At 48.9% G+C, this 26,895-nt stretch overlaps 1 protein-coding gene across 4 annotated transcripts in view; it reads right to left on the minus strand.

Moving 5' to 3' along the window:
• Gnao1 (G protein subunit alpha o1) overlaps nt 1-26,895 on the minus strand; it is a 143,916-nt gene that overhangs the window by 18,426 nt on the left and 98,595 nt on the right. For all 4 annotated transcript variants that reach the window (XM_075976912.1, XM_075976910.1, XM_075976911.1 and 1 more), the window contains exons 4-6: nt 4,988-5,148; nt 927-1,055; nt 81-210 (exon numbers count right to left, since the gene is read on the minus strand). In XM_075976912.1, coding sequence (XP_075833027.1) covers nt 81-210; nt 927-1,055; nt 4,988-5,148 — 420 coding nt within the window. The remainder of the gene's footprint in view (nt 1-80; nt 211-926; nt 1,056-4,987; nt 5,149-26,895) is intronic.

The following is a 26,895-nucleotide window of genomic DNA, read 5'->3' on the forward strand; positions in this document are numbered from 1 at the left end:
CTGCCAGAGGCCATCTGTGAGGCCTGAGAACTCTGAACGTTGACTTGTTCTATGGCCAGCGTTCCCTTCAGGTCACTCACCGTGGTTTCGTCCTCGTGGAGCACCTGGTCATAGCCGCTGAGTGCGACACAGAAGATGATGGCCGTGACATCCTCAAAGCAGTGGATCCACTTCTTGCGTTCAGATCGCTGGCCCCCAACGTCAAACAGCCTGTAGAAAGTCAAGGAAAGCTATGAGGGCGGGGATACCTGTTATCTAGTCAGGAGAATGCTGAGCAGTGGGGATGCAGTACCCCATTCTGAGCACCAACAGACTGACAGATGAGCCACTGCTACCCCTGGGTCCTGAAGGCAGCTTTCATTACCCCTGAGTCCCAGGACTGAATTTGTGCAAATATAGTGACTCAAAGACCTGCCCCACTTCTTGGTCTCTCTTCTAGATTCACCTGATATCAAGAAACCACACCTGGAAGACAGCCCAGGGGTCACTAGGCCTTAGCCCATGTCTCCTGGGAGACAAAATCTTCCAGTAGGGCTCCAGGAACCTGGTAGCCCAGTTCAGGCTCCTGTTCTTTGGCCCTCAGAGCCCCTTGATCCTACGTTTGTTCTGCGTCTGGGAAAACCCCACTTCTGGAGTTCTCTGTAACGTGAGAGGGAGCTGCCCTCTCAGCCTCTCTGGCCTGAGACTGTGGTGATGCTTGGGTCTCCTCACCTGGTGCAGGCTTACCCACCCTGTCCCCTTCCAGGGCCTCTGAAGTAAGGCACCTGCTGTTTTTAGCCTTTAAACTCGGCAGAAAGTTCTCAGATGGGCTTCTTCTGCTATCTAGTTGTCTGTGAATCAGGGCATGGACAGTCCCCCATCTCTCTGCCTCATCACCAGGCCCAGCACTAGGGCCTGTCAGCAGGTCCCATCTCCTTAGGCCTCACCTGAAGTGGAGGTTCTTGAATGTGAAGTGGGTTTCTACGATGCCGGTGGTTTTGACCCTGGTTCGGAGGATGTCCTGCTCAGTGGGCTGGTAGTCAGCGGCTCCAATCCGATCCAGGCTGTCCAGGTAGCTGGGGGTGACAACATACAAGAGTCCATGAACCTGGGCCCTGCTCACTATCTCTGGAACCCAGCATCCGCCATAGCTTTTGCAAGGTTGACTGTGGAACACTTAGTCAGTCAATGTGGAGACAATCAAAGGAGAACTTGAGGGTCTTAGTCTCTAAGGTCCTCAAATTCAGACTCAAAGCAGCAAGGCATGTAGACCCAGCTACCCTGGGCTGAGACTTGCCAATGAGACTGCCAGGATCACAGCACAGTGGTTATATCTTTAGTTGAAAATTATAATGGCCCACAGGTATGATCTATTCTCTTAAAAATATTTATTTTTTTAACTTTTATATTATGTGTATGGGTGTTTTGTCTGAATGTATGTATGCCAGAAGAGGGTTTCAGATGCCCTTGAACTGGAGTTACAGACTGGTGTGAGCTGCCATGTAAGTACTGGGATTGAACCCATGTCTTCTGGAAGAACAGCTAGTGCTTTTAACTGCTGAGTCATCTCTCTAGTCCCCAGTTCCATTCTTTACATGTATTCCATCAATACAGGTAAGTCCCATGCTCTAGAATCTTCCTATTGCTCTGTGGTGCTCTGAGTCTCTGTTTACCATCCTATATGTCCTCTTGTTTACCAAGGTCTCTGTGCCTCTTCCCATTTGATGTTCTTGTCAGCAGGGACCAAGGGGTCCATCTCGGCTGAGCAGTGGTAGGGCCTTCCTGGAACCCAGATCTTTGGAATTAGAGTTCCCCAAGTTCTCTCAATGGAAGGGAAGATGGGGAAGGTGCTGAGGGAGCAGAGTAGGTCAGTGGTGTTGGGCCCACCCCACAGGTTCCTTCTAGAAGGCTTGAGTGTATTGTGAAGGTTTTGTTTTCAGTCCTCTGTGCCTGACTTTCCTCCTCCACAACTATTGGCCTCTTCTTTCAGGCCAATATCCTTGATGCTGCTGGACGCCAGGCCTGGGGAACCCTTTGTCTCGCTATTCCTACCCCAGCTGGGCAATGTCCTCTGAACACACAAGCCGGGCCCTGGTCTCATTTTGTGCTTGCTGAGTCTCACCAAGGCATCCCTAACCATGTATGCTGGTTGGGATTTTTCTCCTTGACACAAACCTAGATTTATCTGGGAATAGGGAATCTTAGTTAAGAAAATGGCTTCATAAGACTGGCCTGTAGGCAAGTCTGTGTGGAATTTTCTTGGCTGATGTGGAAAGGCTTCACTAAGGTGAAGACGTGTTGTAGCAGGCAAGTGAGTGAAGACCGGGGCAGAGGTACAGCAACTGATTGGTCCCTTTCCCTCTGAGCTTGGGATTCACAAGGGGCATGGTTGGAGCAGGGTAGGGGTGGGGTGGTATGGTAATTAATTGGGGTTTTAGGATGTTAATGGCTCTCTTCAGAGGGGTACAATTTCATAGCCCCATCAGGGCCAGTTTAACTCCTAAAAGAACATAACTCTGGACCAAAAATAGCACTTATGAAAGCAAGGTGTGGTGCGTTTACCTGTAATCACAATACTCAAAAGGGTGATGCACAAAGATGGAGAGGTCTGAGGCCAGTCTTCTGGTAAACGTGGATACACAGAGAGCCCACCTCAAGATGAGACAGGCAAAGCAGCACTCATGGTTCTTCTGCCTGCACCCCTCTCTATTTCCTATTGGCTTTCTCTCAGAGAGGCAGTACAGGAGACATGACTAGGAGAACACCATTCCATGGGGCAAAATTAGAAGGTGGCAAAGGAGAGCCAGAGAGTGAGATTCAGAAGGAGTGGAGGGACAGGTAATTGCAAATACTGACTCAAATTATAACAGTGGGCACAGGAAGAATGAAAACTGAGACCAACAGAAAACTGGGGGTGGCGGGAGAGTGTGGGAAGGAGGAAGGTGAGCTGAGCTGAACTCCATATTTCAAGGTAAGGGTCAGGAAATACTGAGCAGTGTAGGACGATTTAGTGGAAACAGCGGAAGGGAGAGGACAGGTGGTGGGGCGGGGTAGCGCCAATGGTGGCCACAACACTCATGTTCATTTTATATCCTGGTCCGCTGTTAAGATATCTCTGCAAGGGATTCATTTTAGTATCACTGAAATGGGGACAACTTGAGAGGAACATATGATGGACTTCCAGAAGACAGACCAAGGCCAGGAGGCCCTCTGGGGCCCAGCGGGGGAGGGGAGGAGGGAGCTGATTGAGAGGTGCTCCATCTGGTCTCCCAGGTAGCCATTCTTAGGCCTGTGATCTGAGCATGCACAGGGAGTTTGGATTTCTGCTCATCAAGGTGTCCCTGAGAGCTCACACAGATTGGTGGCCTGGGTGGCCACGACTTACCTTAGACATCTGCCTATGCACAGCCCCACCCAGGTGTGAGAACAGCAAGAGTGAGAAGGGAAGTAAGAGGCCTTACTCTGGTCCCTAGTTTTGTTAGCTGCCCTCCTAGCTAATGAAAGACCCGCATGCCATTAGCGAGTGCTGCTGTGTTGGGTCCAGTTGGCGAGGCTGGTATAATGTAGACTGCAATTTTTATCCCACTGTATATCCCAGGCTAGCCTCAACCTCGCCACTGTCTCCGTCTGCTGAGCGCTAGGATTACAGGTGTCTACCGTCTTGCCCAGAGATTATGGTGATTAATCTCAGCACCACTGGTGTTTTGGGCTGCTGTTGTTGGTTCTGTGTTTTGGGGGCTGACCTGTTCAGTGCAGGATACCTAGCATTTCCTTTGCCCTCTACCTGCTGGGTGACTGCAACACCACCCCCTACTGCAAACAATGACAAATGCCTCCAGAATCGGGGCCCAGCTGAGTCAGATGAGGCCAGTGCACACACATCCTTAGACAGTGGGTAAAAGCCTGCAGCACCCCACTGGTACCAGATTACAGAAACTAGGGGCACTCTTCAGTGCCAAGATACACCCCATTGTTGCTATCCACTCCGGGACTCTAGAGCCACCCACCTGGGAGAGAGTGGCAAAGTGCAGCAGGTTTGTCGGCTGTGGCTTTTACCAACTCTCCCTTCTCTCCATCTCTGCCTCACACTCCCTCATCTCTTCCTCTTATCTAGTCACAGCACAATATTGAAGCTTATACTTGCTTATTCTAGTTCTTGACTGAGAACTACTTATTTCTTGTTTTTTTTTTTTTTTAACTTTAAAGCTGAAGAAGGTTGGGTGTTGGTGACATCAGCACTTGGGAGGTGGAGTCAGGATGACCTAAGATTCAAGGTCATCATCACCTGCGTAGTGAGTTTGATGTTACATATGACCCTGTCTCACAAAACAAAACAAAGCAAAGAAAGTTTTTAAAAAACACAAAGTAGTGGATTTCATTATGGGATTTTCACGCATGTTCCAGAAGTCTACTTTGGTGACGCTAAATACTGTCCAGGGCCTAGAGTGTGCTAAGCAGGTACTCAAGCTAAACCTCAGCCCCAAGTCTATTGTTTTCTTAAAAATAGAATAAGATGGCAGCATACGAGCTGCTTTATGCATGTATATTTTTGTTGTTGTTACTTGTCTTTATTTTTTGTGACTGTGTTTTGAGATGGGATTTGTCTATGTAGCCTTGGATGGCCTAGAATTCTCTGTGTAGACCAGATTGGCCTTTGATTCACAAGGATCCACTTGCTTCTGTTTCCTGAATGCTGGGATTAAAGGTGTGTTCCATCATGGTTCTTGATTCATACTTGTGTCCTGGATCTTTCTAGAATAAACAAACCCTACCTGCTAGCCTGGAACCTTTCCGGTGGGTACAGATGTGGTCCCAGAGAGGTGGACCAGGTTCCTGCTCTCCAGACACTGCCTGTGTAATTGTCTATTTGCTTTCTTCCTCATCCTGGGCACAAGAAGTAAGGCCCTTCTTGTCCCCTCCTTGATGGCATTAACCTAGGTTTGTATCTCAGTCAGAATCCTCCCCATCCCACACGGCATTCCAGCCTCCAGCCCGCCTGGACACTTACTATTTGGCAGAATCGTTGAGCTGATACTCCCGAGATCGGTTGAAGCACTCCTGGATCCCTGAGTCACCCCAGAGTCGCATCATGGCAGAAAGCAGTTCTGCAGAGAAGGGTTCAGTGTCTTCCATACGGCTCACCACATCACACACCATCTTGGAGTCCGCCTGCATGGACAGAGGGACACACTGCTCTGAGACCTTGGGGCTTCTGATGTAGTCTCTACCAGGACAGCAGGCCGATGCCAAATGGACCTGCTCATCATCTGGAAAGGCAAGACAATGCCCTTCTGGGGAGGCAGCCCTTCCGGGGAGGCATCAGGAGTAGCGTGAAGCCTATCTAAAATGTGGGTTGCTACAACAGTCCCTATGGTCACTGCCCATTCACACTGAGAGTGTTTCCCTTTATAATGAACCCTACCGGATTCCTTTCTAAAAGTTACTATTTTACGTCTAAAGGTGTTTTGCCTGCATGTATATCTGCACCATGTGCATGCCTGGTGCCTATGGAGGTCAGAAGATGGCATTAGATCCCCTGAAGAACAGCCAGTGCTCCTAACCACTGAACCATCTTTCCAGGCCCCATGTCTTGTATACTGTACTCTGGGAGCCTCATTTGAGTTCTTTCAACAGAGGGAAATTCAGATAACAGGAACTTCCTTTGGCTCACAGAATGACATGGGGGTGGCAGCGTGTGGATTCACAGAGAGGCCTTGCCTGCTTTGATTGGTTGCAGTGGGCCTCTGCCATCACCACCAATGTGTCTGGGCTCCCATTCACCCCAGTAGAGAACTTGGGATACATATTTAGAGTTGAGCCCAAAGAGGGTCCCTGAGCCAAGTAGCTGAGTTTAGGGGGAGGGTTAGTCCATGTGTCACTGTGGCACTTGGCAACATAGAACTTATGGGTATTAGTCAGGGCTACAGAGGTTAAGGGACCCAGTGCCACCACTTCCCTGCTTCTTTCTCAAGGTTGTATTCTGAGAGGATTCGCATAGGCCAGGGGAGACAGGTCTTAGGGGATAAGCTTATTCCATTTGAAAAATCGTGGCCTAACAATACATGTCACCAGAGGGCCAACAGAAGGAGCAGTGCAGGGTCAGAATGGGAGCTAATCGGTTCAGCTAGGCTGTGTAGACTGTCCAGAACCTTGCCCTTATTTTAACCTGCACAGTTCTGCTTTAAGCCCTTTCAACAGCAGCCTACCAAAGCCAGTGGCGAGTTCAGAAATAAGCGGGAGGTGCTGTTGGCAGGAGGCATCCTCTGTGGTGTGGGGAGACACAGCAGGTACAAAGGTTCCACACAAAGGCTAAGGAGGGTTTTGGCTACCTGGAGACTTTTCCAGAGGCCTGCTGTCTGACTAGGTGGCTATAGACTTGTTACAGCCTGTTCACGGCTAAAGGTTTATGGGAAAGTTGTCAGCTGTGCTCTCCCCACTGCCTGCTCCAGGAAGGAAGTGACCCTGGCAGGAAGCTGGAAGGCCATGCCTACTATGCTAATCCAGACCCTGCTCTTTGAGAAGAGTGTTCTGGGTTTCTAAGTCGCCTCACCCGACAGGGAGGGTTACCCAGCCAAGGCAGCCTGGTTTCCCAGGGTCTGGAAAAGTGGGTGAGTCTGGACTTTTGGTGCCCCAGGCAGCCAGAATGACTCAAGGAGGGGTAGGTGGAGAAGGGGGAAGGCAGCCTCCACCTGCAGCTAAAAACAGCTACGGGACCTGTGAGTCAGGGCCAAGCTTCTGCTTGCTTCCTCTACCTGGCCTGACTGCCCTTAGGGCATCTCGAGTTCTCTGGGTTTGTCTTCCCAGCTGTGGGAAGCAGCCAGCTGACCTAGCTAGAGTTTGCTGACTTTCTCAACTCCCATGCCCCTAGGATCTGGTCAGTTCCGGACTCTGACAGACCCAGAGCAGGGTGGGATTCAGGGTTCATGGTGCAGGCCAGGCAAAGCTTTGGGGGCCAGAATCCTGCTCCAATCTGAGTGTCCAGATGACACAGAGGATGTCAAGGGTGCACAGTGACTGTAGAGATAAACTGTGGGCCCCCACGAGATCACTTTGTCCCTAGATGTGAGAATTTTATGGTTTTTATCCTGGAAGGCTTGCTTGGAGAGCTGTGCGGGATGTGGTCCTGGGGTTCTCTGCACACTTCTTTCCATGAAAGCTGAGTGGGAGGAGCCCATGCTAGTCCCTGTCTGCCCCTGTCCCTTAACCTCTCCTCTGGATATGTGACATGGCCGCGCATGCTGCTCTCCTGTCAGAGAATCCAGACTGAGGTCACAGACAGCGGCTCCCATTCCTTCCCTGTGTCCTCAGTCTGGCTTCTCTGCAGTCTGTGTACCACACAGTCGGAGATCCTTAATCTCCCAACACCAGGACTCCCTTCTTTAGAAAAAAAAAAAGCCCAAAATTTTAGCTGGGCACAATGGCATACAACTAAAAAAGGCTGTGGATCTTAATAATTTAAGTAGTTAGGGTGATCATTGACAAATCACACAAGAGATGTAGGCTTAAGTGTAACAAGGAAATATTTTAAAGAGAAGATCCACGGCCGATGAGGTGGTTTAGTGGTAAAGGCTCAATCCTGACAATCTGAGTTTGACTTCTGGGACCCATACTGTGGAAGGGGATTCCTACCCATTGTTTCTTGATCTTCACACACACAATTATGCCCCCCTTCCCTGCACACAAAATAAATAAGTAAATAAACAAATAAATATTTTTTTTAAAGAAAATAAAGACAATATCCATGAGGCTGAGGATATAGCTTAGTGGCAAAATGATTGACTAGCTACCATGAGACCCGAGTTCAATTCCTATCACTGCATATGAATGAATGAATGCTTGCTTGCATGAATAAAGAGATGCCTTGTTTCTCAACCCCCCTTCTCCTTCTGCTCAGAACTTAGATATGATGGTTCTAGCTCCAGCAGCTGGATTGGTTCATCACTTAGGGATGGTGGAACAATGACCTGAAAACAGCTCAGGTCCTGGACAATTACATGCAAGTGTGCTATCCAGAGTTGTGCTAACATGATTTCAACTGTTCAGTTATTGATTTTTTATTGTTTTTATTGAGCTATATATTTTTCTCTGCTTACTTCTTTATTTTAAAGCATACGATTTCTATCATATTTAAAAAACTGTCTTCAGAACATTTACAGTCAAACTTAATGTGAATGGTTACAATAACCTGTTATGTTTCCCATTGTTCCTACATTCAGGAATCCTGACCATGTCCCACTAAGCCCGCTCCCTGTTTTCAGACTACTCTGATGGGGCCTGTCGCACACAGTCCTCTCCTCCCACCAGGTGCTCCATTTGTGTAAGGTACTTTTGCTCTGGCCATGCCTACCTTGAATGTCCCTCAAACATCTTGTGTTGTGTCTGGTGCTAAATGTGCCTGTATCTTGGGGCAGAGTGATCTCTTGACTTCTCATGGTACCCTGGAGCTCACATAGTGCCCTACATACAGCTGCTGCGCAGTCAATCTTAAGTGAAGGCTCTTTTACATTTTAACATCAGACTCGGCCCTAGCATGGATTATGTTACAGCTGACAGCCCAGGACTCATATCTCAGACATAGTCAGGTCACCAGAGGCCAAAGCTGAGGCCATATTAGTGCCTAGTCCTCACCCCTGAGCACAGTCTTGGTGGGCAAGAGAAGCTTCACGAACATTACTGGAAGTCTGTGGAGGGCACCAAGCAATTATCAGGGAGAGTCCGTCCTGTCCTTTGCCAACTGCCCTCAAGCCTGGGGAATGGGGCTCACCCTGACCTTGACCTTTCTTGGCCTTCTCCCAAGCCAGAGGTGCAGCTCACATTCCAGCACCCACTTTTCCAATAAGGCTTCACAGAAGTATGCCCCCTGCTGTTCACAGGGTGCAATATGAGGTCTGGCAGAGCACGGGCCTGTCCTTGGGGTAGACATCCTTGCTCCACGTACAGTCCTGGATGGGTGGGTCTCCCTTGGTCTCGACCTGGGCTCCCCGTGTAAGCAGAGGTCCAGTGTCCGTGCTATGAATGGAGGATGACAGTATCCCTGCTTCCTGCACAGGGTCATCACGTAAAACAACAGGACACAGCACTGGATGGCAGCTGTGCTAGCATCTACCCAGTGGAGGGCATGCTCTCTCCCACCCCTTTAGCTGCTGTGGCCACACAGCAGTGCACAGGACAACTACAGTGACAGCAGTGACGGGGGCTGAAGCACAGCTGGGACTGCAGGTCTCAGTGTCAACAGTCGAACTCTGTTCTTACATATGCAGGATCACGAGGCTAGGAGAAGAGAAGCTGTGACTTCTAGATGCCAACCAGCAAGATACCTTTCTTCTTTTTTTTTCTTTTTCCTTCCTTCCTTCCTTCCTCCCCTCCCTCCCTCCCTCCCTTCCTCCCTTCCTTCCTTCTTTAAATCACATCAATGACCAAGAAATGGCATGGGCATTCTTACTGTTTTAAAAGGCACAGCCTTTCTGGTTAAATGGATCTTAGTCCTAATGCAGACAGGCAATGGACTGATGCCATTCAGGGTGGATAAGAATCACTATGGAGAACCCCAGGGCTCTAGAAAACCCCTTGTGTAGACCCGTGCATGGCATCTAGGATGACAGGTGGTGGGCAGGAGGTGGAGGAGCAGCTTGGCCTAGATCCCCAGAAGCAGGCTGCCTTAAGCCCTTGCTGGGGAGCAGAGATGTCCAGGATGGTATTAGGGTAGTGATGTCTGGTGTGGGACAACTGTCTGTATTCTGTCAATTATGTTTTAAATAAACGCCAATTGGTCAGTAGCCAGGCAGGAATAGGCGGAACAACCAGACAGGAAATAGGAGCGGGTCAAGGAGAACAGGAGAATTTTGTAAGAGGATTCTGCTTTCTGCAGTCCTGTCCCAGCCACAAAAGAAGCAAGATGTGACTGCCCTACTAATAAGGTAATAAGCCATGTGGCTAACACAGATAAGAATAATGGGCTAATATAAGAGTTAATAAGAAGCCTGAGCTAATGGGCCAATCAGTTTATAGTTAATGTAGACCTCTTTGTGATTTCTTTGGGACCTAATGACTGCAGGAACCGGGCAGGACAGAAAATTCAGTCAACAATGTCCTTGAACCGGAGGCATACAATGGATCCCCTACTGTGAAGGATGGGCCCCCACACCGAATGCTGTAGGGCATATCCAGAGCAAGTGTAGCAAGTAGTACTTAGAGCTGGTGTCAGCTCAGCCGGTGGGACAGTTCATTGGTAGTTACCAGGGAGGCTGTTGTTCCATAACGTCTCCAGCTCATCCATAGAGCTAGAATCGAGCACTGTCAGCTCCCAGGGCCCAGTGAGGACTTTGCCATGGCTCACATATCTCCTACTTGCTGGGCCATAGGCAGCCCCTATGCCAGCTGACTCAGTGTCTCAGAGATGCAGCTGATGCCTGTCTGCGCTGTGCTATATCCCAGGTGAGTAGAGATCAGGTGCGACACTGGCCACATGTGTTCCACCCCAAGGCACCATAGTTGGAAGGCAGAAGGGCAGAGTTGATCTTCTAAATTCTTCCCTGTTCCTGAGCGCAAAGCAGATTTTTCTAGAAGAATTGACAGCAACGACTCCTAGAGCCAGAGGATCACAAAAGACCCAGGTTTAGTCCTGGCTCTGTACCTGTCTGTCAGTGCCCTGAACAGACTGCTTACTCTCTCAGAGCCCTTGCTGTCCCTCTGGCACGGGGTGCACACGGCTATTTGTGTGGATGAGATGGGCTGAGGATGTGACACAGCCCTGCAGCATGAGAAAGCCCTGCAAATGCTAGTTATTATGAGCAAAGATGAAGTGCCTCAGACACAAACAGCAAGCTGACATAAATAAGCCTGCTTTGTACAAGACTTTCCAGGCAAGCATGATAATCTTGATAACAATAATCATAGTAATTATAATAATAACCCCTTCCGTCTGAGTAGCTGCTTTGGATCGCTCAGAGTTTTCCTTCATCTCTAATCTTTGAGGCCAAGTGAAATGAAAGTGTGAGTATGGGCGTGTATCCCCCCCACCCCCTGGCTCTCCAGCTGCAGCCAAGGCCTTCATTGGCCCCACCTTGCCCCTGTGCTGCAGTTGTCTCCATTCCCACCAGAGGGCAGGAGAACACAGACCAACAAGAGGAATCAGGCGCCACAGACCACGGGCTCAGTCTGCCAGGGCTGCTCTTGGGTGCTGACTAGCAGCTCTGGGGCAAAGGCCAGAGACCCCAGATGCGGAGGCAGAGAGTGGTAGAGGCTGCAGTCTGAAAACTCGCTGAAGTCTGCACATGAGAGAAAGCAGTCATGTTTTCTTCACAGACAGAGCCTTCGGCTTTACACTGGGGCCTCAGAACTGCAAGGGGAATCAGTTGTCCTCACCCTCAGAGCTCCCTCGGGGGCTGCTTTCCTGGTCCCTGCTCTAACTGTGACTCTGTAGAAGTGGTGCCCACCTACCACCCGTTTTAGACATGGTGGCACATCTTTGGCAGTAGCAGTAACTGGGGTACATCACACACTTGGTGATTGGGACCAGATGTGCTTGGGCTCTTCCCTCTGAGCTTAAGGCTGGAGCATCAGCTCCCAGGGACTCTGGACTGTGGGCCTTGTGTATCCACTGTTTGCTTTGGGGGGGGGGGAGAACCTTTATGATTCCCTCCTAAGACCCTGCAGCCAAACTGAGGATTTGGCACAGTTTATCTGCCTTCTCTGCCCAGTTAAGACTGCCCCCACCCTTTGAGCCTGCCCCTCTTTCATACACCTGCCCTTCACACAGCCCTGCACCTCTTCTCCATCTCAATGGGCCCGGGAACAAGGGCAGTTGAAGCAGCCTGTTGATGTTACCCGGGCACACAGATGGGTCAGGGCTCGCACAGGTGATGGTCTCTGTCATGAGGCAGTGTGGGCTCTGTGGTGGAATAGCGATGGCAATGGGAAACACCTCCTGCAAAGTCTCTCACAAAAAAATGCTGAACCCCAAGGTATGGAACCTTAGGTTCTGGCCCCACCAGCGCCTGTGTGAAACACGCATGAGGGACTTGGTGGAGGAATAGGGAGGTGGGTAGGGGCAGGCTAGGCCATTGGCTGTAGGGTGAGGGCCCTGCTTGCTTTGTTGGGCACGTTACATTGTCCAACTTTCACGGGCACTGGTATGTTTGTCACCCGGGCTCTGTAGGTCCCAGGTATGGTGAGTAATGGTATATACTCAAAGCTCCAACTGTCCTCCCTTTGGGACAGTCTCACCTGGCATGCCCTTCTCTCCTGGGTGGGTGCAGACCCGCTCTGAGCAACCGAAGCATTGAGCAGGCTACTTACACTCACAAATTAGCTTTGGTGAACGTGACAGAACTTTCCAAACTCATGCTGCCCTCCTCACCCTTTGCATTCTTTCTTCTGAGTTTAGAAAGGAGAAAAGAACTCAAATTGGATAGACTAAGAAACGAATAAGAACAGATTCAAATTATTCAGAGAGTTTGTTCAAAGGGAAAGCAAAGTGATAATGGCCAGCCTCAGATCTTCAGAATTCAGAGTAACAATGATGAATGGCTTAATTAGGGCTGCTTCGCCAGCAGATATTAGCAACCCAATTAGGGAGAGAAGGGATGGAGGCTGGGGCTCCACACACACGTTGGGGCTGGCAGAGGCAGGATGTGAGGCTGACAGCTTGGCAGAATGGTCCCTCTCTCCAGATAATTCCAGACTCAGTTCCCGCACCATTCATCAGACAGGAAGGAAGCTTCTATGTGGACCAGTGAGATGGCTCAGTGGGTAAAAGCTCTTGCTGCCAAGCCTGAGGTCTTGAGTTTGATTCCCAGGACCACCTAGTACGTGGAGAAATCAACTTCCAAAAGTTGTCCTCTGACCTCCACATGTGACAAACACGCTTTCACTGTGCTTCAATAAATAAATTAAATAAATAAATAATGAACGAATGAAGAAACAAGTGTAAGAAGAGATGGGAAAAAGAGGGTGGGGGCTGAGGACCTAGGTTTCTGAGCCTGCCCCGGAGGGAAGAAAGAATAGGGAAGGGACACAGCTTAATGGACAAGAACTTTCACTAGCACACATGAGACCCAGGTTCATTCCCAAACAACAACATACACACAAGCTACTTCATATTTTGGGCAATTTTAAAGAATAATTTTCTGAAGATGATTAGTAAAATATTCCTTCCCTTTTGAACAAAGAATCTGTGTGAGGGGTGCAATTTTCTACAGCAAAACATGTCGCATGAGATCAAGTTTGAAGCCACACAGACGGAGCTCTCTTCTGTGAGGTAAGACTCGAACGACATTTGTAAAGACAATAAACTATGAAGTTCTTCTTACTAAAATATTTTTGGAAAATTTTATAAAATGTTATTTATATCAGCATGTGATGAGTTTATCATATTTATGATTTTTTGGAGTTCTGGAGTAAAAACCAGGCCTGGCTCATGCACTCTATCACTGAGCTATTCCCCAGCCTCCGTACTTCATTATCCTGCCTAAGACGGTCATGAACCCAGAGGCTCAAGTGAGCCTCTCACCTCCATCTCCTAAGCAAAGTAACAGATGTCCAGGATTACTACTATTTTAAATGGAGAAATATTTTTATGTGTATGGTATTTTGTCTGGATGTATATCTGTGTACCAAGTGCATGCCCGGTGCCTGTGGGGACCAAAAGGGATGTCGGGTCCTAGATCTGGAGCTGTAAATGATTGTGGGTGCTGAGACTTGAACCAGGAGCCTATGGAAGAGCAGTCAGTGCTGTTAACTGCTGAGCCACCTCTCCAGCCCCCAGTTCTAACTTCCAATGCAATTACATATGAAATCTAGCACACACAAGCACAATTAAAAAGTTTGAAAACTAATAGAGGAGAATATTCTTTTCCAGACATCATTCATCCCTCAACACTTCTGTTCCAGGCCTGCGTCAGCTGATGACTAATACTAGCTTTCTTATACACATCTTTGTACTTTATAAGTGGCATATTCCTATGGAAAATGAAGAATCTGTATAAAGCAGCCTAAATAGAAGGTACCCATAAAAATAACTACAGTGACAGCAGGGTACTATTTTTAATTCTAGCAGGACCCTATGGTCTGGTGCAGGCTCCAGCCGAGGACTTTCACTGCGTGGCAGGGACACAAGGTCTCAGGTGGTAAGGGTGTGCTAACCCTGCCTGGGACACAACCTGAGCGAGGCTGAAGGAGAGAGCTGCTGTGCCTCTGCCCCTCTGGCCCCATCCCATCCTACAGAGTGGTGGATGTACCTCAAGGGGCCTGAGCAGGTCTTCCTGGACCTCCAGTCAGCAAGGGAGAGTACAGCTGCTGAGGCTTCCATCTGCTTAGGCATGTGGACAGTCTTCTGGGCTGAGAGGAGGGGCTTTTAGCTACAGGCAGCATTCGGTGAGTCTCAGGCAGGTCATATGGATACCAGACGTTTACATACCACGTGTTTTCCTCAATGATTTCTACCTTTTTTCTTTTTTTTTCTTTTTTTTTTAGAGACAGGGTCTCTTACTAAACCGGAAGCTTACTGGTTGGCTAGGTTGGCTAACTAGTGAGTTCAAGGACCTGCCCTGCCTCTTGTCCCCCATCCCCACCCCAGTACCAGATCACAGCTCCACCTCAGAGCCCGGCCTTTTATGTACCTGTTAGTGAGCTGACCTCAGGTTTCCACCTTATGTAGCAAGCACATTACTGATGGAGTTAGCTCCCTAGCCCGTGGGCTCCGTTTCTTTAAAAGGCATCAAATGTCACTTCCTCTACTTTATTATCAGAAAAGCTGAAATACGGATGGTTCCAAGACTTGAATGTCACTTGGCCAGTGGGGTCAGAAGCCCAGCCCTTGGCTCCAGTCCTAACAGCAGTGTCCACAAACGGCACTGCTTCCTCTATGGTCTGTCTTGTCTTCCCATGCCTGGTGGGGGAGGTGGGGCCACGTCCCAGGGGAGAAGGCAGATGGGAGCCTGCCTACCCCAGTTCCCTCTGGATGGGTCTTTTGAAAGGAAAGCTGGCACCCGGGAGACTCTCTTGCTGCCACCACCTGCTCTCCCCTGCTCTACCTTAAGAGAGCAGAGCCTGGGTGGTACCTACCCTGGGGACCAGGGTTAGCATGTTGATACCAGCAGTGTTTACACGAGGCAGGCGGGCAGTGACAGGTGTAAAAAACAAGGATGACAAATAGTCCTACCAGCTAAAACACTGGTGCGGTAGAGAGACAGCTGTGGCTGAGTACCAGCTGCGCCAGGCAGAGGTCCCAGCCTGTTGCCCTGGGTGAGGAAGGAGGCAGAAGTCACAGAGGTGTCAAGGTTGGATGCCCACTCCCTAGGCTCTTGATGCCTGGCCTTTCCAGAAGAAAAAGCATGGGAGACTTGGGAGCTAAGAACACTTCTAATGGCCACAGTGGCAAGGAGGAAGGAAGGACAGAGTCTAGGCCAGCCAGGGGGCAGGTAGGGAAGACTGTTCCATCCTGGATGCCCCTGGCCTGACAGCTTTCCATGGAGTCTGGCGTGAGGGTGCACTGCTTCCTCCCCACTTGGCACTTCTTCCCAGGCCTGATGGGGAGGTGGGTCCACGTCCCAGGGGAGAAGGCAGATGGGAGTCTGCCTACCCTAGTTCCTTCTGGGCAGAATTCATTCACAAGGTTCAAATGCAAGAGAAATGTTTGTTGTATCAGCGACACCTTTACTTATACATCTGTCTACTGTGACTTTCTTTTCCTTGCTTCTGTTCTCCGCATGGTATACAGTTTCTGCTTGGATTATAGGTTACTGGGTACAACCCTTCTATCACTTTAAAGGCAAAAATACCATGTCAGCTGGTGAGGACAGAGGTAAGTTTTCTAGAATCTCAAGTATTTGTTACATGCCATGCATGTTCTCCATGCCCCAAAGGGAAAAGTCATGTTCCACACAGAACACTACATGGCACACAGTGGGCATGCAATAATTAACTTACATTTCTGCTGTGTTTTATATCACTCTAACTGTAATTGGCTTACTACCTGCAATTAAATGTTTTTCCACTTAAACCTACTTAGAACAACAGGACATGTTCAAAAAATCAATCCGAGATTTTTTGAGGGTGGCTGTGTTAGGGATTCAACCTGGAGCCTGGCACATGCTAGGCGAGCTGGTCTTTAGCTCCCGCCCTACAAAGATGCTTGATACAGTAAAATGGATGAATAAATTGAAATGAAAACTGTAAGTAACCTTATGCTCATCCGTCTTACTAACAGTGCCTGCTTCCCTCATATTAGGGAGCACTGCCCCAGCACCCAGCATGGTCCAGGCACCAGGAATGTATCCTTGCCACTCAGGGTGTGTGCAAGAGCAAGAAGTTGGGTGCCCACTGCGTTGCAATCCGAGAGATCTGACAGAAGTTACTCCTTCTTCTGCCTGCACTGACTTCCTTGCCCAGTCTCACTTGCCACTTTTCCATGCTGCTTTCTCTCCCGACCAAGATAGGGTAAGATGGTGACTGAAGGGAACCACGGGACAGATACCTCAGAGGTGGGTAAGGAGCCAGATGGGTGAGCAGGCTAGGTAGAAAGAAGTGGGGAGAGTAATTTTCAAAAACTTGTGAAAAATTCTAGAATTTGACCTTGCAGTTCCTGGGCAAGTCACTGTGTGTGACGATGTCCTTAGCTGTAAACTGTAGGAACCCAGGGCCTAGAAAGGTGCTCTCTGGAGTGTGTGTGCGTATATATACACACACACGTGCATGCCAGGGTTAGCAGTGTGAGAAGCAATAATGGTAACAGCAGAGCCTGCTGCACTGAGTGTCTCCCTGCAATACACTAAGATGGACAAGAGAGGATGTACAGGAGCCCTGAGGGCAAATGGCTGCTCACATCCACATGCCCCCATCATATCTCTATACATACTGGGAAAGAAACCAGGTCATCTTTCTTAGAATTCTGTTTTGTTTTGTTTGTTTTTCGAGACAGGGTTTCTCTGTGGTTTTGGAGCCTGTCCTGGAACTAGCTCTTGTGGACCAGGCTGGCCTTGAACTCACAGAGATCCGCCTGCTTCTGCGTCCCGAGTGCTGGGATTAAAGGCGTGCGCCACCACCGCCCTGCTCTTAGAATTCTGGAAGGAGGGAGCAAGCCTTCTATACCTGGTAGGCCTTGGGGGCCATCAGAAGGAAGTCCTTCAAGAGCAACGCTCCATCCCCCATACAAGAACCATGGGAGACTGGGACCAGCCTAGGTCACTCTGTCCAGTGGGTAGTCTCAAAGTGGCTTTGGCTGGACAGATGCTTGTTGCTCTCAAGGATGAGGCTTGATTAGTTCTCCCTGTAGTGGCTCCAATGATTCCCAGCAGGCCCCAAGAAGGCTGCAGCCCCCTGCAGTTCCGAGCCTTTGCCCAGCCCACATTGTGCCCAGAGGCCCCACGCTGCTCTTTTCACCCATTTTGCATGGTCAGTGGTAGGCAGTGTCTTTGAAGTCCTGTTTTCTGTTCCAGTTGGAAACTTTGCTCAGAACCAAAATTAGAGAGGCTGTACAATCAGTCTGCAATTTAAAATGCCACCCAGGCCTCTTCTCCCCCCCCCCTTTAAAATGTCATCTTAATTAGATGGCACCTGGCCTCATGTTTTCTGAATTTCAAGGTAATTTCCTGAAGGCCTTTTCTTTCCAGTAGTTATTTTTACCTCAGTGTATGGTGGCAGGAATGACGGAAGCCTGTCTTGTGGCTCAGCTGTAGGGTGGGCTGTCTACTAGCGCTAGGGGTTGCAGAAACCCAGCTGGAGGGGCTTCAAGGTCACTGTGCGCAATTCAGCACACATCTGAGGCATTTCTTGGACACAAGGCTATGCTGGGGCGGGAAGGAAAGAACCTGGGGTGCTAGGGTCAGCTGCTCGCCTCTCGCCTGCCCTCGGCTTACTCACTAGGATAGTCATTCACTCTCTTTGTTAATCCCCTCTTTCAGCAAAGACGGAACAGGGAGCAATGGGACTGATCTGCTATGGCCTCCAGAGGAACTGGGAATGCCTCATCTTCCAGAGGCACATTAGGGGAGGCCTGTTAGAACCTGATTCAGGTTTTCCTAAAATCTACATGCTGTGATGCCAACGTCCAGTCATGTACAATACAACTGTATTCTGGGGTATGATCTTTAAAGAGGTGCTCAAGTTGAGATGAGATCATAAAGACCCTTGTCAGCATGACTGACATCTTGTAAGAGATTGAGGCACAGACGCAAAGGGAAGGAAGACCAACCTAAACTACAGGGACAAGATGACCATCTACAGCTTGTGGAGAAAGATCAGAGAAGAAAGCAGCCCTGTCGCCACCTTGATGTGACTTCCAGCCTCTACAACTATGAGACAATAAATGTCTGCCATCCAAGTCCCCTATCTATGGGACTTTGGCCAACTTAAGACCAACATAGCTCCCAAGCCCCCTTCCTGGGCTGTGGCACACCCTTCTTCTCACCATCCTGGCAGGCCAGGCAGGCTCTGGAGTCTCACCTCCCATGTCTCACTCAGAGCTGGTTTTGCTCTCACCACCTGACTAGCCGCCCTTCTCCTGGCTCTTCACAGGTGCCTGGTGCCAGTTCCAGACTCCGCCCCTGATGCAGCTCCAGGCCTTGGCTCTTCCCAGGTCTCCAGGCTCTAAGATTCTCCTCCTGCTGCTCTTTGTCTCAGTCTAAACATAACCCGCAAGAGAAGGGCCTCCTCTGTACCCACTCCCCAAACTATAAAGCAGACATTTCTGCTCTTATCTCTGCATGCTTTTCATTTCTTTAATAGAACCGTCACAGCACGGAAGCAGACAGTTTTGTCTCCATGTTGACCTTTCTCTTCGCAGGGAGCTGGCGATCTCTGAGTGGGCAGGGCCCACTTCGACTGCGTTCACTGTTTTTAGTTATGAGGTATTGCTTGTAGAATGGACGTACTCCAGACCATAAGCTGAGATGGGTGCCAAATCTAGCGCTTTGTCCTTAGAGGGCCAGGCAGTGACAGGGTGAACTTAAGGTAGGATTAAGGAGGTGGAGGAGGAATTGCCCAGAGTTCCTTCTCAAGGTTGGTGCTCACCACAACAGGAAACCCAGAACAGCGGGTAAGCCATGAGAGGAGCTGATGTCACAGGGAATCAGAACCAGGACTCAAGGATTTCTGGCTTCCCTGATGATGTGCTGGCTGTGTTCCAGCAGAAGTGGCAGTGTCTTCCCTTGGCATCTACCCATGAGTGGTACAGGGGCACAAGCACATGGTGCAGCCTATATGTGTGGCAGAGCAGGTCATTAGCGTGTGGTGAGTCTGAAGTGGGTGGCAAGTGACACTATAGAAGTGAGTCATGTATGCACAAGACAGTCGGAGGGAGGCTCTGGATATACTGTCTAAGTTCCAGACCCGTTAGCATTCCTCCTAAGTTATCCGGATTTCAATCTTATCGCAAATGAAAACCGCGGAAGAAGAATGTGAACAGGAAAGCGTGAAATGTTTGCTTATATCTGCCCTCCCCACAGGAACTGCAGACGATTTGAGTCTAATTGTGTGATTAATCCTGAGGGGCTTCTTCTCCCCTCAGGAACTAATAATAGCTAGATACCTCAAAAGTTAAGACATGATGTCTAGTTCAACCATCTAAAATTTTGAACAAGGGGGTGATTTTCACTGGTGACAGTGTCCTCCTGGGTTTAGAAACATCACAAGAACAGCAGCTTGAGGAAGGACCAGCGAGCCCCTCCTGGTATGGTCCCAGGTTTTCACCAGGCTTTGAGATAAGATGGATTCAGCAGAGATCTTGGGCCTCTAGAACTCTAGGCAAAGCCACTGAGAATCAAGGAAATTCCAGTCAGGGGCTCACAGATGTTGGGGTGAGGACCTCTGTTTCTCCTTGTTGAGGCAGCACCAAGTGTGTCCTTTACCTTCCGTGGTTTGTATCTACAAGTTTATCCTACTCCAGCAGAATGCCCATGCCAAGCACCCTCTTGTATTCGACAAGCCAGGCACACAGTAAATGATGAATAAACATTTGTTGAGTCAATTTGTAAAGAAAGACTGAAAATCTGGGTGGTGGTGATATGGACCTTCAATCCCAGCACTCAGGAGGCAGAGGCAGGCAGAGTTCTGAGTTTGAGGCCAGCCTGGTCTACAGGTGAATTCCAGGACAAGCGTGGTTAGACAGACAAACCCTGTCTAAAGCAACAACAACAACAAGACAAAGAAAAGAAAGATTGAAAACACAGTGAACCCAAGGATTAGGAGACTTAGGGTTCCTATCACATGTCTCCCTCTTGTTCTGTGGAAGGAGAGAGTTGCACTAGACAAACAGAGGGTAGCTCCTTCAGCTGGAAGGCCAGTCCACTCAAGCAGAGATGTAGAGGACAAGCCCAACACCACGGCTCATAAAGAGCAAGTCTTGGGGATGGAAGTTAATGTGGTCAGTGGGAGCATGGACCGACCACACCACGTCACTCTGAATTAGTCATGCCGATCTTCCCTGAGGTTACTATCCATAGTCACTGTGCCGTTGCAGCTGGCATGCAGGTGCTTTACATACTTGTGTGTCAGAGAAGCGCCCTGCTCCAGAGGATGAAACTCCTGTCCAAACCTCACCACCAAGATGCAAACTCTGACCCTATTTGGATGATACTTCTCAATCTTCTCCTCCTCAGGGCCTGTCACTCAGGAAATGACTGGAGAAGACTCCTTAGGCGACACTGTTGGGCTGCACACACAGGGAAGTCTACTTCAGGATGCCTCTCCTCTGCTTCAACACCTGGCTGAGTGTCACATTGGGCCCTGGATGACAACAGTTGGTTAGGGGATGGGTTTCTGTCTATCAGCCTTGAAAAGCCTGAGAGGGCAGGGTCTGTGTCTTGTTGATGTATCCTACCCCAGCCATGGTTGGAGCTTGCACACCAAAAGCGTGGTGAAGTCACTGAAGTAGCATGGCAGGCTACCTGGGACTCCTGTAAGTCCTTCTCTACTGACTTCACCCTGACTGGCCTTGGGAGTCCCATTTCAGGCTAGAAAACTTTCTGAGAGAGGCTAGAGGTGCCCAAGTCCACGCAGAATAAATAGGTGGCATATCTTGGGTACATTCTAGGTGCTGAGACAGCATTTGATCTTTGTAGAAAGTTTGGGTGGCGTTACTTATAGGCAGAAAAAAGTGTTTTCTTCCTATGAATCACTCAATTAATTACAGAGCAGTTGTTTGTAATAATTTGGGGCATGTAAGAAGAAGGAAATGTCAGGGCAAGCCATAATTATAAAGCTTGGGACACTGGGTCAAGCGAGTGAAGAAATCAGCAACACAGTCAGAAGTCCTAACAGCTGGCAGGTCAGGAACGAGCTGGGGTCAAAACACCTTCAGAGATGCAGCTGGAACACAAGCCCTAAACATGCAGGGCACTGCCCATCACAGATAAGAACACTTAGGGCACTGTCCATAACCATAAACACGCAGGGCACTGTCCATCACGGAAAAGAACATGCAGGCAAAACACCCACACACAGCAAACAAAAATATTTAACACCCCCCCCCCAAAAAAAAAAGAAAGAAAAAAGGACGAAAGAAAAAATGCTGCCTGCAGTTCCTCATACAAGTTGAGAAGCTGAGTCAGGAAGGAGGTAACCAGGTTGAGGTTCTGGGGTGCTGGTATTTGTCAATGGAACTCAGCAGGAACATAGCTAAGAACAAGCTCAGACTGGCCAGGGGCTGGAGAAGGGGTGGGGACAGTGGTAAAGAGTCCTTGGAAAAAGTCGATAGCTTGAACCACCAAGTGGCCAGGGCACGGGGATCTTGGGCTGGTACGGAGTCCTTGAAAAACAAAACACTGCATTGACCAGGAGAGTCCAGGAGCTAGAAGGAGGGATATGAGACACAGATGCCACTGTTGGAAGATGCACTGGAGGACCCAAGGATGGGGGCACTCAGGGTCTCATACCTCCATGTGAACCAACAATTCTGAGCAGGACCTGGGTTTGGAAACCAGGCCTTTTAGCCTTTCTGAGTCTAAACCATCTTCACTGCAACTTCACAAGTAGGTGGGGACCGGCACAGCCTCTCGGCAGGGCTAGGAGTTCTCAATGAGTTAGTGCAGTCAGGGGCTCAACATGCAGAGCCCCTCTGTGGGAGATGTCACTACAGACCAGCACACTGAGCTCCACAGAGATGGCACTGGGTGCCTCTGTAACTCCCCGAGGAAAAGCATAAAACATGGGCAAAGGCTATCCTAAGAGGCTGAGAGGCAAAATGTCATCACACGAATTCTTTGTGCAACTTGTCAGGCAGATAGTAGCACTGGATGCTCTACTTCTCAGAGCACTCAGGCAGATGATAAAGGAAAGCTGAAGACATGGTAAAGACAGGTGATGTATGTTAGGAAAGAGAAATGAAAATCTAGGTCCTTCTCAAAGGAACAAAAAGGCTCAAGGTCCCAAAGTGCCCCAAAGGCCTTCTTTGGATTTCCCTTCTGAGCGTCACTCCAGAGTAAAGGAAAACACGTTGGCTCACCACTGGTAATGAGAAGAAACTGAGAGAGGTGTGGAACAACATGGCAGCAGATGACAAGAAGCCGTAGGGCAAGAAGGTTGCTAAGTGCAAAGAACAATTCAAAAAGGATACGTCTGCCTACAGACACACGGGAACCTGACACAGGGAGGGAAGGAAAAGAGGGGCATTGCTAAGTCTGAAAAGAGCAAGCAAGAGAAGAAAGAGGATGAGGAAGATGGAGAGGATGATGATGAATAGGCTGGTTCTAGATTTTTCCTATCTATAAAACATTCAGTACATCATGTACACACTCCTCTTAAAAGAAAAAAAAAATTGAAACGGGTAAGTTAACCTCCAGCAAATGTGTCATTAGACCTGTCCTGGTGGCGTTTTCAATAGCACTAGCCTTGCCTGGTACAGCTGGGCGTTGTGAACTGGCATGGGAACTTAACACAGGCGCTTGTTGCCATACATCACTGACTACCGATTACTGTCCCCACGGAGACAGGAGTTCTTTTCCTCTTCGGTTGTCTCTGATACAGCTCATTTGGAATGAATGCTTGTTAAAGGAATATTACTCCACTGCAATAAAAAGCACTGTTTTGTTGACATTCTGAAGATTTCTAAGGTAAACGCCATTTTTAAGATTAAAATAAGAATTCACTACAATGGCCACTGCCTTACAAATTGTAGACACCTACAGTCTCCTGCCAAATCTCTTAGCTAACACTGCAGCTTAGCTGTGTTCTACACGGAAGGAAAGGACAACAGAGCAAGTACTGCTGGGGTCTGGCTTAAAAGAACTCAAAACAACAAGAAAATCAACAACAACAAAAGATTAAATATTCGTTTTCCTCCTCATAACACACAATGAGCAACTCTGTTTCTGAACTAAGTGCTTAGAGAGCCATAGAGAAAAGCCCTGTTTCTAGTTATCTTATTCCCAGGGCACTAAGACCAAGGTGCAGGAGAAGAGCTATAAGCTAAAGAAAAGCTGTAAGTCAGAGTGAGGACTTGGACTAGGTCTCCCACAGCCTGCGCTTTGGGCTCCCAATACCTCTCTGGATGAGGCTCAATCACAGTGATATGCTCACTGAGGTCCAATAATACTGGAGGCCGAGGGAGTGGTGATCCAAGGGCAGGGCCAGCTCTGGGGTAGAAGTCAGCACTCAGCCAAGCTCTGCGTTGCTTGCTCTGTTCTCTACCACCAGTGTCCGCTGTGCTCATATGACTTGATCTAGCAGCAGAGTACTTGGGAGCAGAGGGATTGTGCCCTTGCACTGGCTGGAGAGAGACAAGACTGTGGCTCCTTGGGAGAGGGCAGGCAAACACCAGCAAGTTAGGGAACTGGAGTAGGCCTGGCTTCTCCAACTAAAACTGTGGATTGCTGCAATGTTGAAATTAGTAGGAGACAAGTCAAACTCATTTGTAAAATAATGGCTAAGAAAAATTCCTCTAGTTGGTTCAGTTGACATCCCTGAAGGAGGCTACGTAAAAGGCTGGTGGTCTCAATCTCCTGGTCTCGAGTAGTCCACCTACTTCAGTCCCTGTATATCCATGACTTCAGGCACACTGCCACCTACAAAGCTAAGCTGCAGGTATTTTCATTTGCTTCTCAGGGATAACCCATTTTGCTTACAATTGTGCCTCCCAGGTTGCATGGGCATGACAGACAAGCTTCCCTAACCTTTTTTCTCTTCTGTCATCAGAATTTCTGTCTAATCCGTGAGATACCTGTCATGTTCCTAATATGTCTCAATTATCAAACTTACCCGGAGAGGAAGCTGGAGGCAGGTAATCTTAGATTTTCCTCCTGCCCCTGCCCCAGACCGTGTGACTCCCCAAAGCCAGCATTCCCATAGTTAAACTCTCAACTTCTCCAGGTGCCATAAAGGCTAAAGGAAGGAACGGAAGCCACTGAGGTTGGGTCTGGAGCCCGGGGAGCAGTTAGTGGGTGTCAGCTCCTGTATGCTGTACAGTTGTCTAAGGGTGTGCTGTAGCTAAGATCCAGGTGATACTGGGGCAGCCACCACCTGGCATGACCAGAGCTCCTGGACTCCAAAGCCAGCAGCTTAGATGCCTGAGACAGGAAGTCTTTAACCTTTCTAGGATTACAGGAAGCTCCTAAGACATAAGAGAAAGTTCACAGTGCCTGTTTTCCCCCATGCACACACGAAAGCACCCCACAAGAATGTGCCCACATATGGGTGCACAGTTACATATGGTGTGGGCGAGTGTACACGTCCACACTCACATATGGGTGCACAGTTACACATGGTGTGGGCGAGTGTACACGTTCACACTCACATATGGGTGCAGTTACACATGGTGTGGGTGAGTGTACACGTTCACACTCACATATGGGTGCACAGTTACACATGGTGTGGGCGAGTGTACACGTCCACACTCACATATGGGTGCACAGTTACATATGGTGTGGGCGAGTGTACACGTTCACACTCACATGCTTTCATTTCTGGGCTTGTAGCCTTAGGGCCCCAGGTTAGATCCACCCTGGAAAATGATAAAATGTGGGTATCTAAAAGGCTTCTGAGTTTGGGCTAAGGCTGCTCTCTCCTCAGGTAAACTGTGCTAATCTCTCTCAGCAGGGCCATAAACCAGCTGAGTTGCTTGTGCACCAGCTGGTCTCCATCCTGATGAAGATGCCCTTTTGCTACCTGCTGCTCTGTGCAGACCAGCCTCCCTGCTAGAGCTCTACACACATTTAATAATTATAAATAATAAAGTCAGGTCTGCATAAATTAGATGTCAGTGTAGCTTGAAGGTTTCAGTTTATAGAAAGAGGCTTTCAAAATCCCTGAGTTATTTGATATACCAAATCAATAGCTCATTATTAGAAGTAATTCAGAGACAAGAGAGAGAAGGAATAAGAGTTGTAGAGACTAATGCCGATAGGACAGGCCCCTTTGGGTTGAGTGGAGCTGGGGACCATGGTGAACCAGCAAAAACTTGGCAATCACAGCTCTACCAGTCACATGCAGCATCATGCTAACACCTCCTGAAAGGGGATTCTGTGCATTGGATCAGAGAAAGCACAGCTCAGACCCCAACTCCCAGAGCATGGTTTGTGTCACAGGCCAAAATTAAAAAAAAAAAAAAAGGCTCTGCAGCAGGAGGTGATGGGAGGGCTGATGTCGGGGCTGGAGATGGTACCTGGAGAGTAAAAGCAAAAGCAGAAAAACAAAACAAAACAAAACACATTTACTTGGGCTGTGGGCTCACATCTTGCCTGAAGAGTCAAGGACTGGCTCTGCCAACTATCAGCTGTCGCTCAATCTTTCTGAGCTTCAGTTTCCTTCTCCGGACGAGGTGTGGATACAGTGAGCTTCCTCAGCCTCCAAGTCCTTCCTGTCCCTATGTCAGGATATCTACTCAATCTGCGAGATGCTTACCCTTATGTTCTTAATATGTTCCAGTCATCTGTCACTCTTAACAAAGCCAAAGCCTGTCCGCTGGCCTTCTTTTCAGGGCAGCACAAATATTACTTCTGGGATTCACATTAAGATAAGCATATTGCTCTTAGATGGAGCCTGTTGGCTGGGATAACACCAGAAACGGGGTATCTGGCACACAGCCTGGCATTACATGCTCAGCATGTGGGCGCTGCTACTGCCTTTGTGGTCACCACTGCTACTGCCATGCCAGCGGGGGCGGGGTGGGGAGTAGTGGGTGGTGGTGGTGGTGTTAGAGTTCTCTGCTGGTTACTTAGCCCTTCCTGACGAAAGCCCGGCCTCCCCTCCTCCCTCCCCCTCCTTTACACAGATAGAGAAAGTGTCCTACACAACTGTCGTTGTTGTTTTGGATTCTCTATGGCGCAGGAGCTCACCCTCCCTGGCCCTGCTCAGCTGCACACATCTTTCCTCCCTTCACAACCCCCTCTCCCCGAGTGTGGCAAAACTGGAATTTTGAAGGAGGGGGAGAGCACTCTATCCAGCACTGCCTGGTTATTTTTTAATTCTGCCTTGCTGACTAACACAGCATTTCCTAATTACAACTCTACTAGGAAGCTGTACAGTTTCATTAAAAAAAAAAAAAAAAAAGAAAAAAAACCCCACCCAAATTCAGGCCTCACAAAAATTCTCACCTTCTAAAAACAAACACACACACAAACAAAGCCAATCCAATCAAGCAGGTGTGCTGTGCCCAAGAAGGACATCCATGCAGCTGGAGGCTGTGTGCCAGCAAAACAGGATAGGGTTTAGATTCTGGAATCCAAGGCCAAGTCTAGAATGTATGCACCAGCTGTGTGGTGCTGGCCAAGGAGGTTGGCCAATCTGGGTCATGGCTTCCTTGACTGTACTGAATATTTTGCCTCATGAGGTTACCGTGTGGATGAGGGGATATGGACGGATGTCGGTGCTCTGTCACCTTTGGGAAGAGGTCACACATCTGGGATATAATGGGGTTTGGAGGCAGGTGAGGTTTATCTGACCCACCTTGGGCTTTGTCCTTAGTGCCCATTAGCTGAGGGTTAATCT

This window comes from Microtus pennsylvanicus, chromosome 6 (assembly GCF_037038515.1).
Source record: "Microtus pennsylvanicus isolate mMicPen1 chromosome 6, mMicPen1.hap1, whole genome shotgun sequence".
NCBI classification, from domain to species: Eukaryota; Metazoa; Chordata; class Mammalia; order Rodentia; family Cricetidae; genus Microtus; species Microtus pennsylvanicus.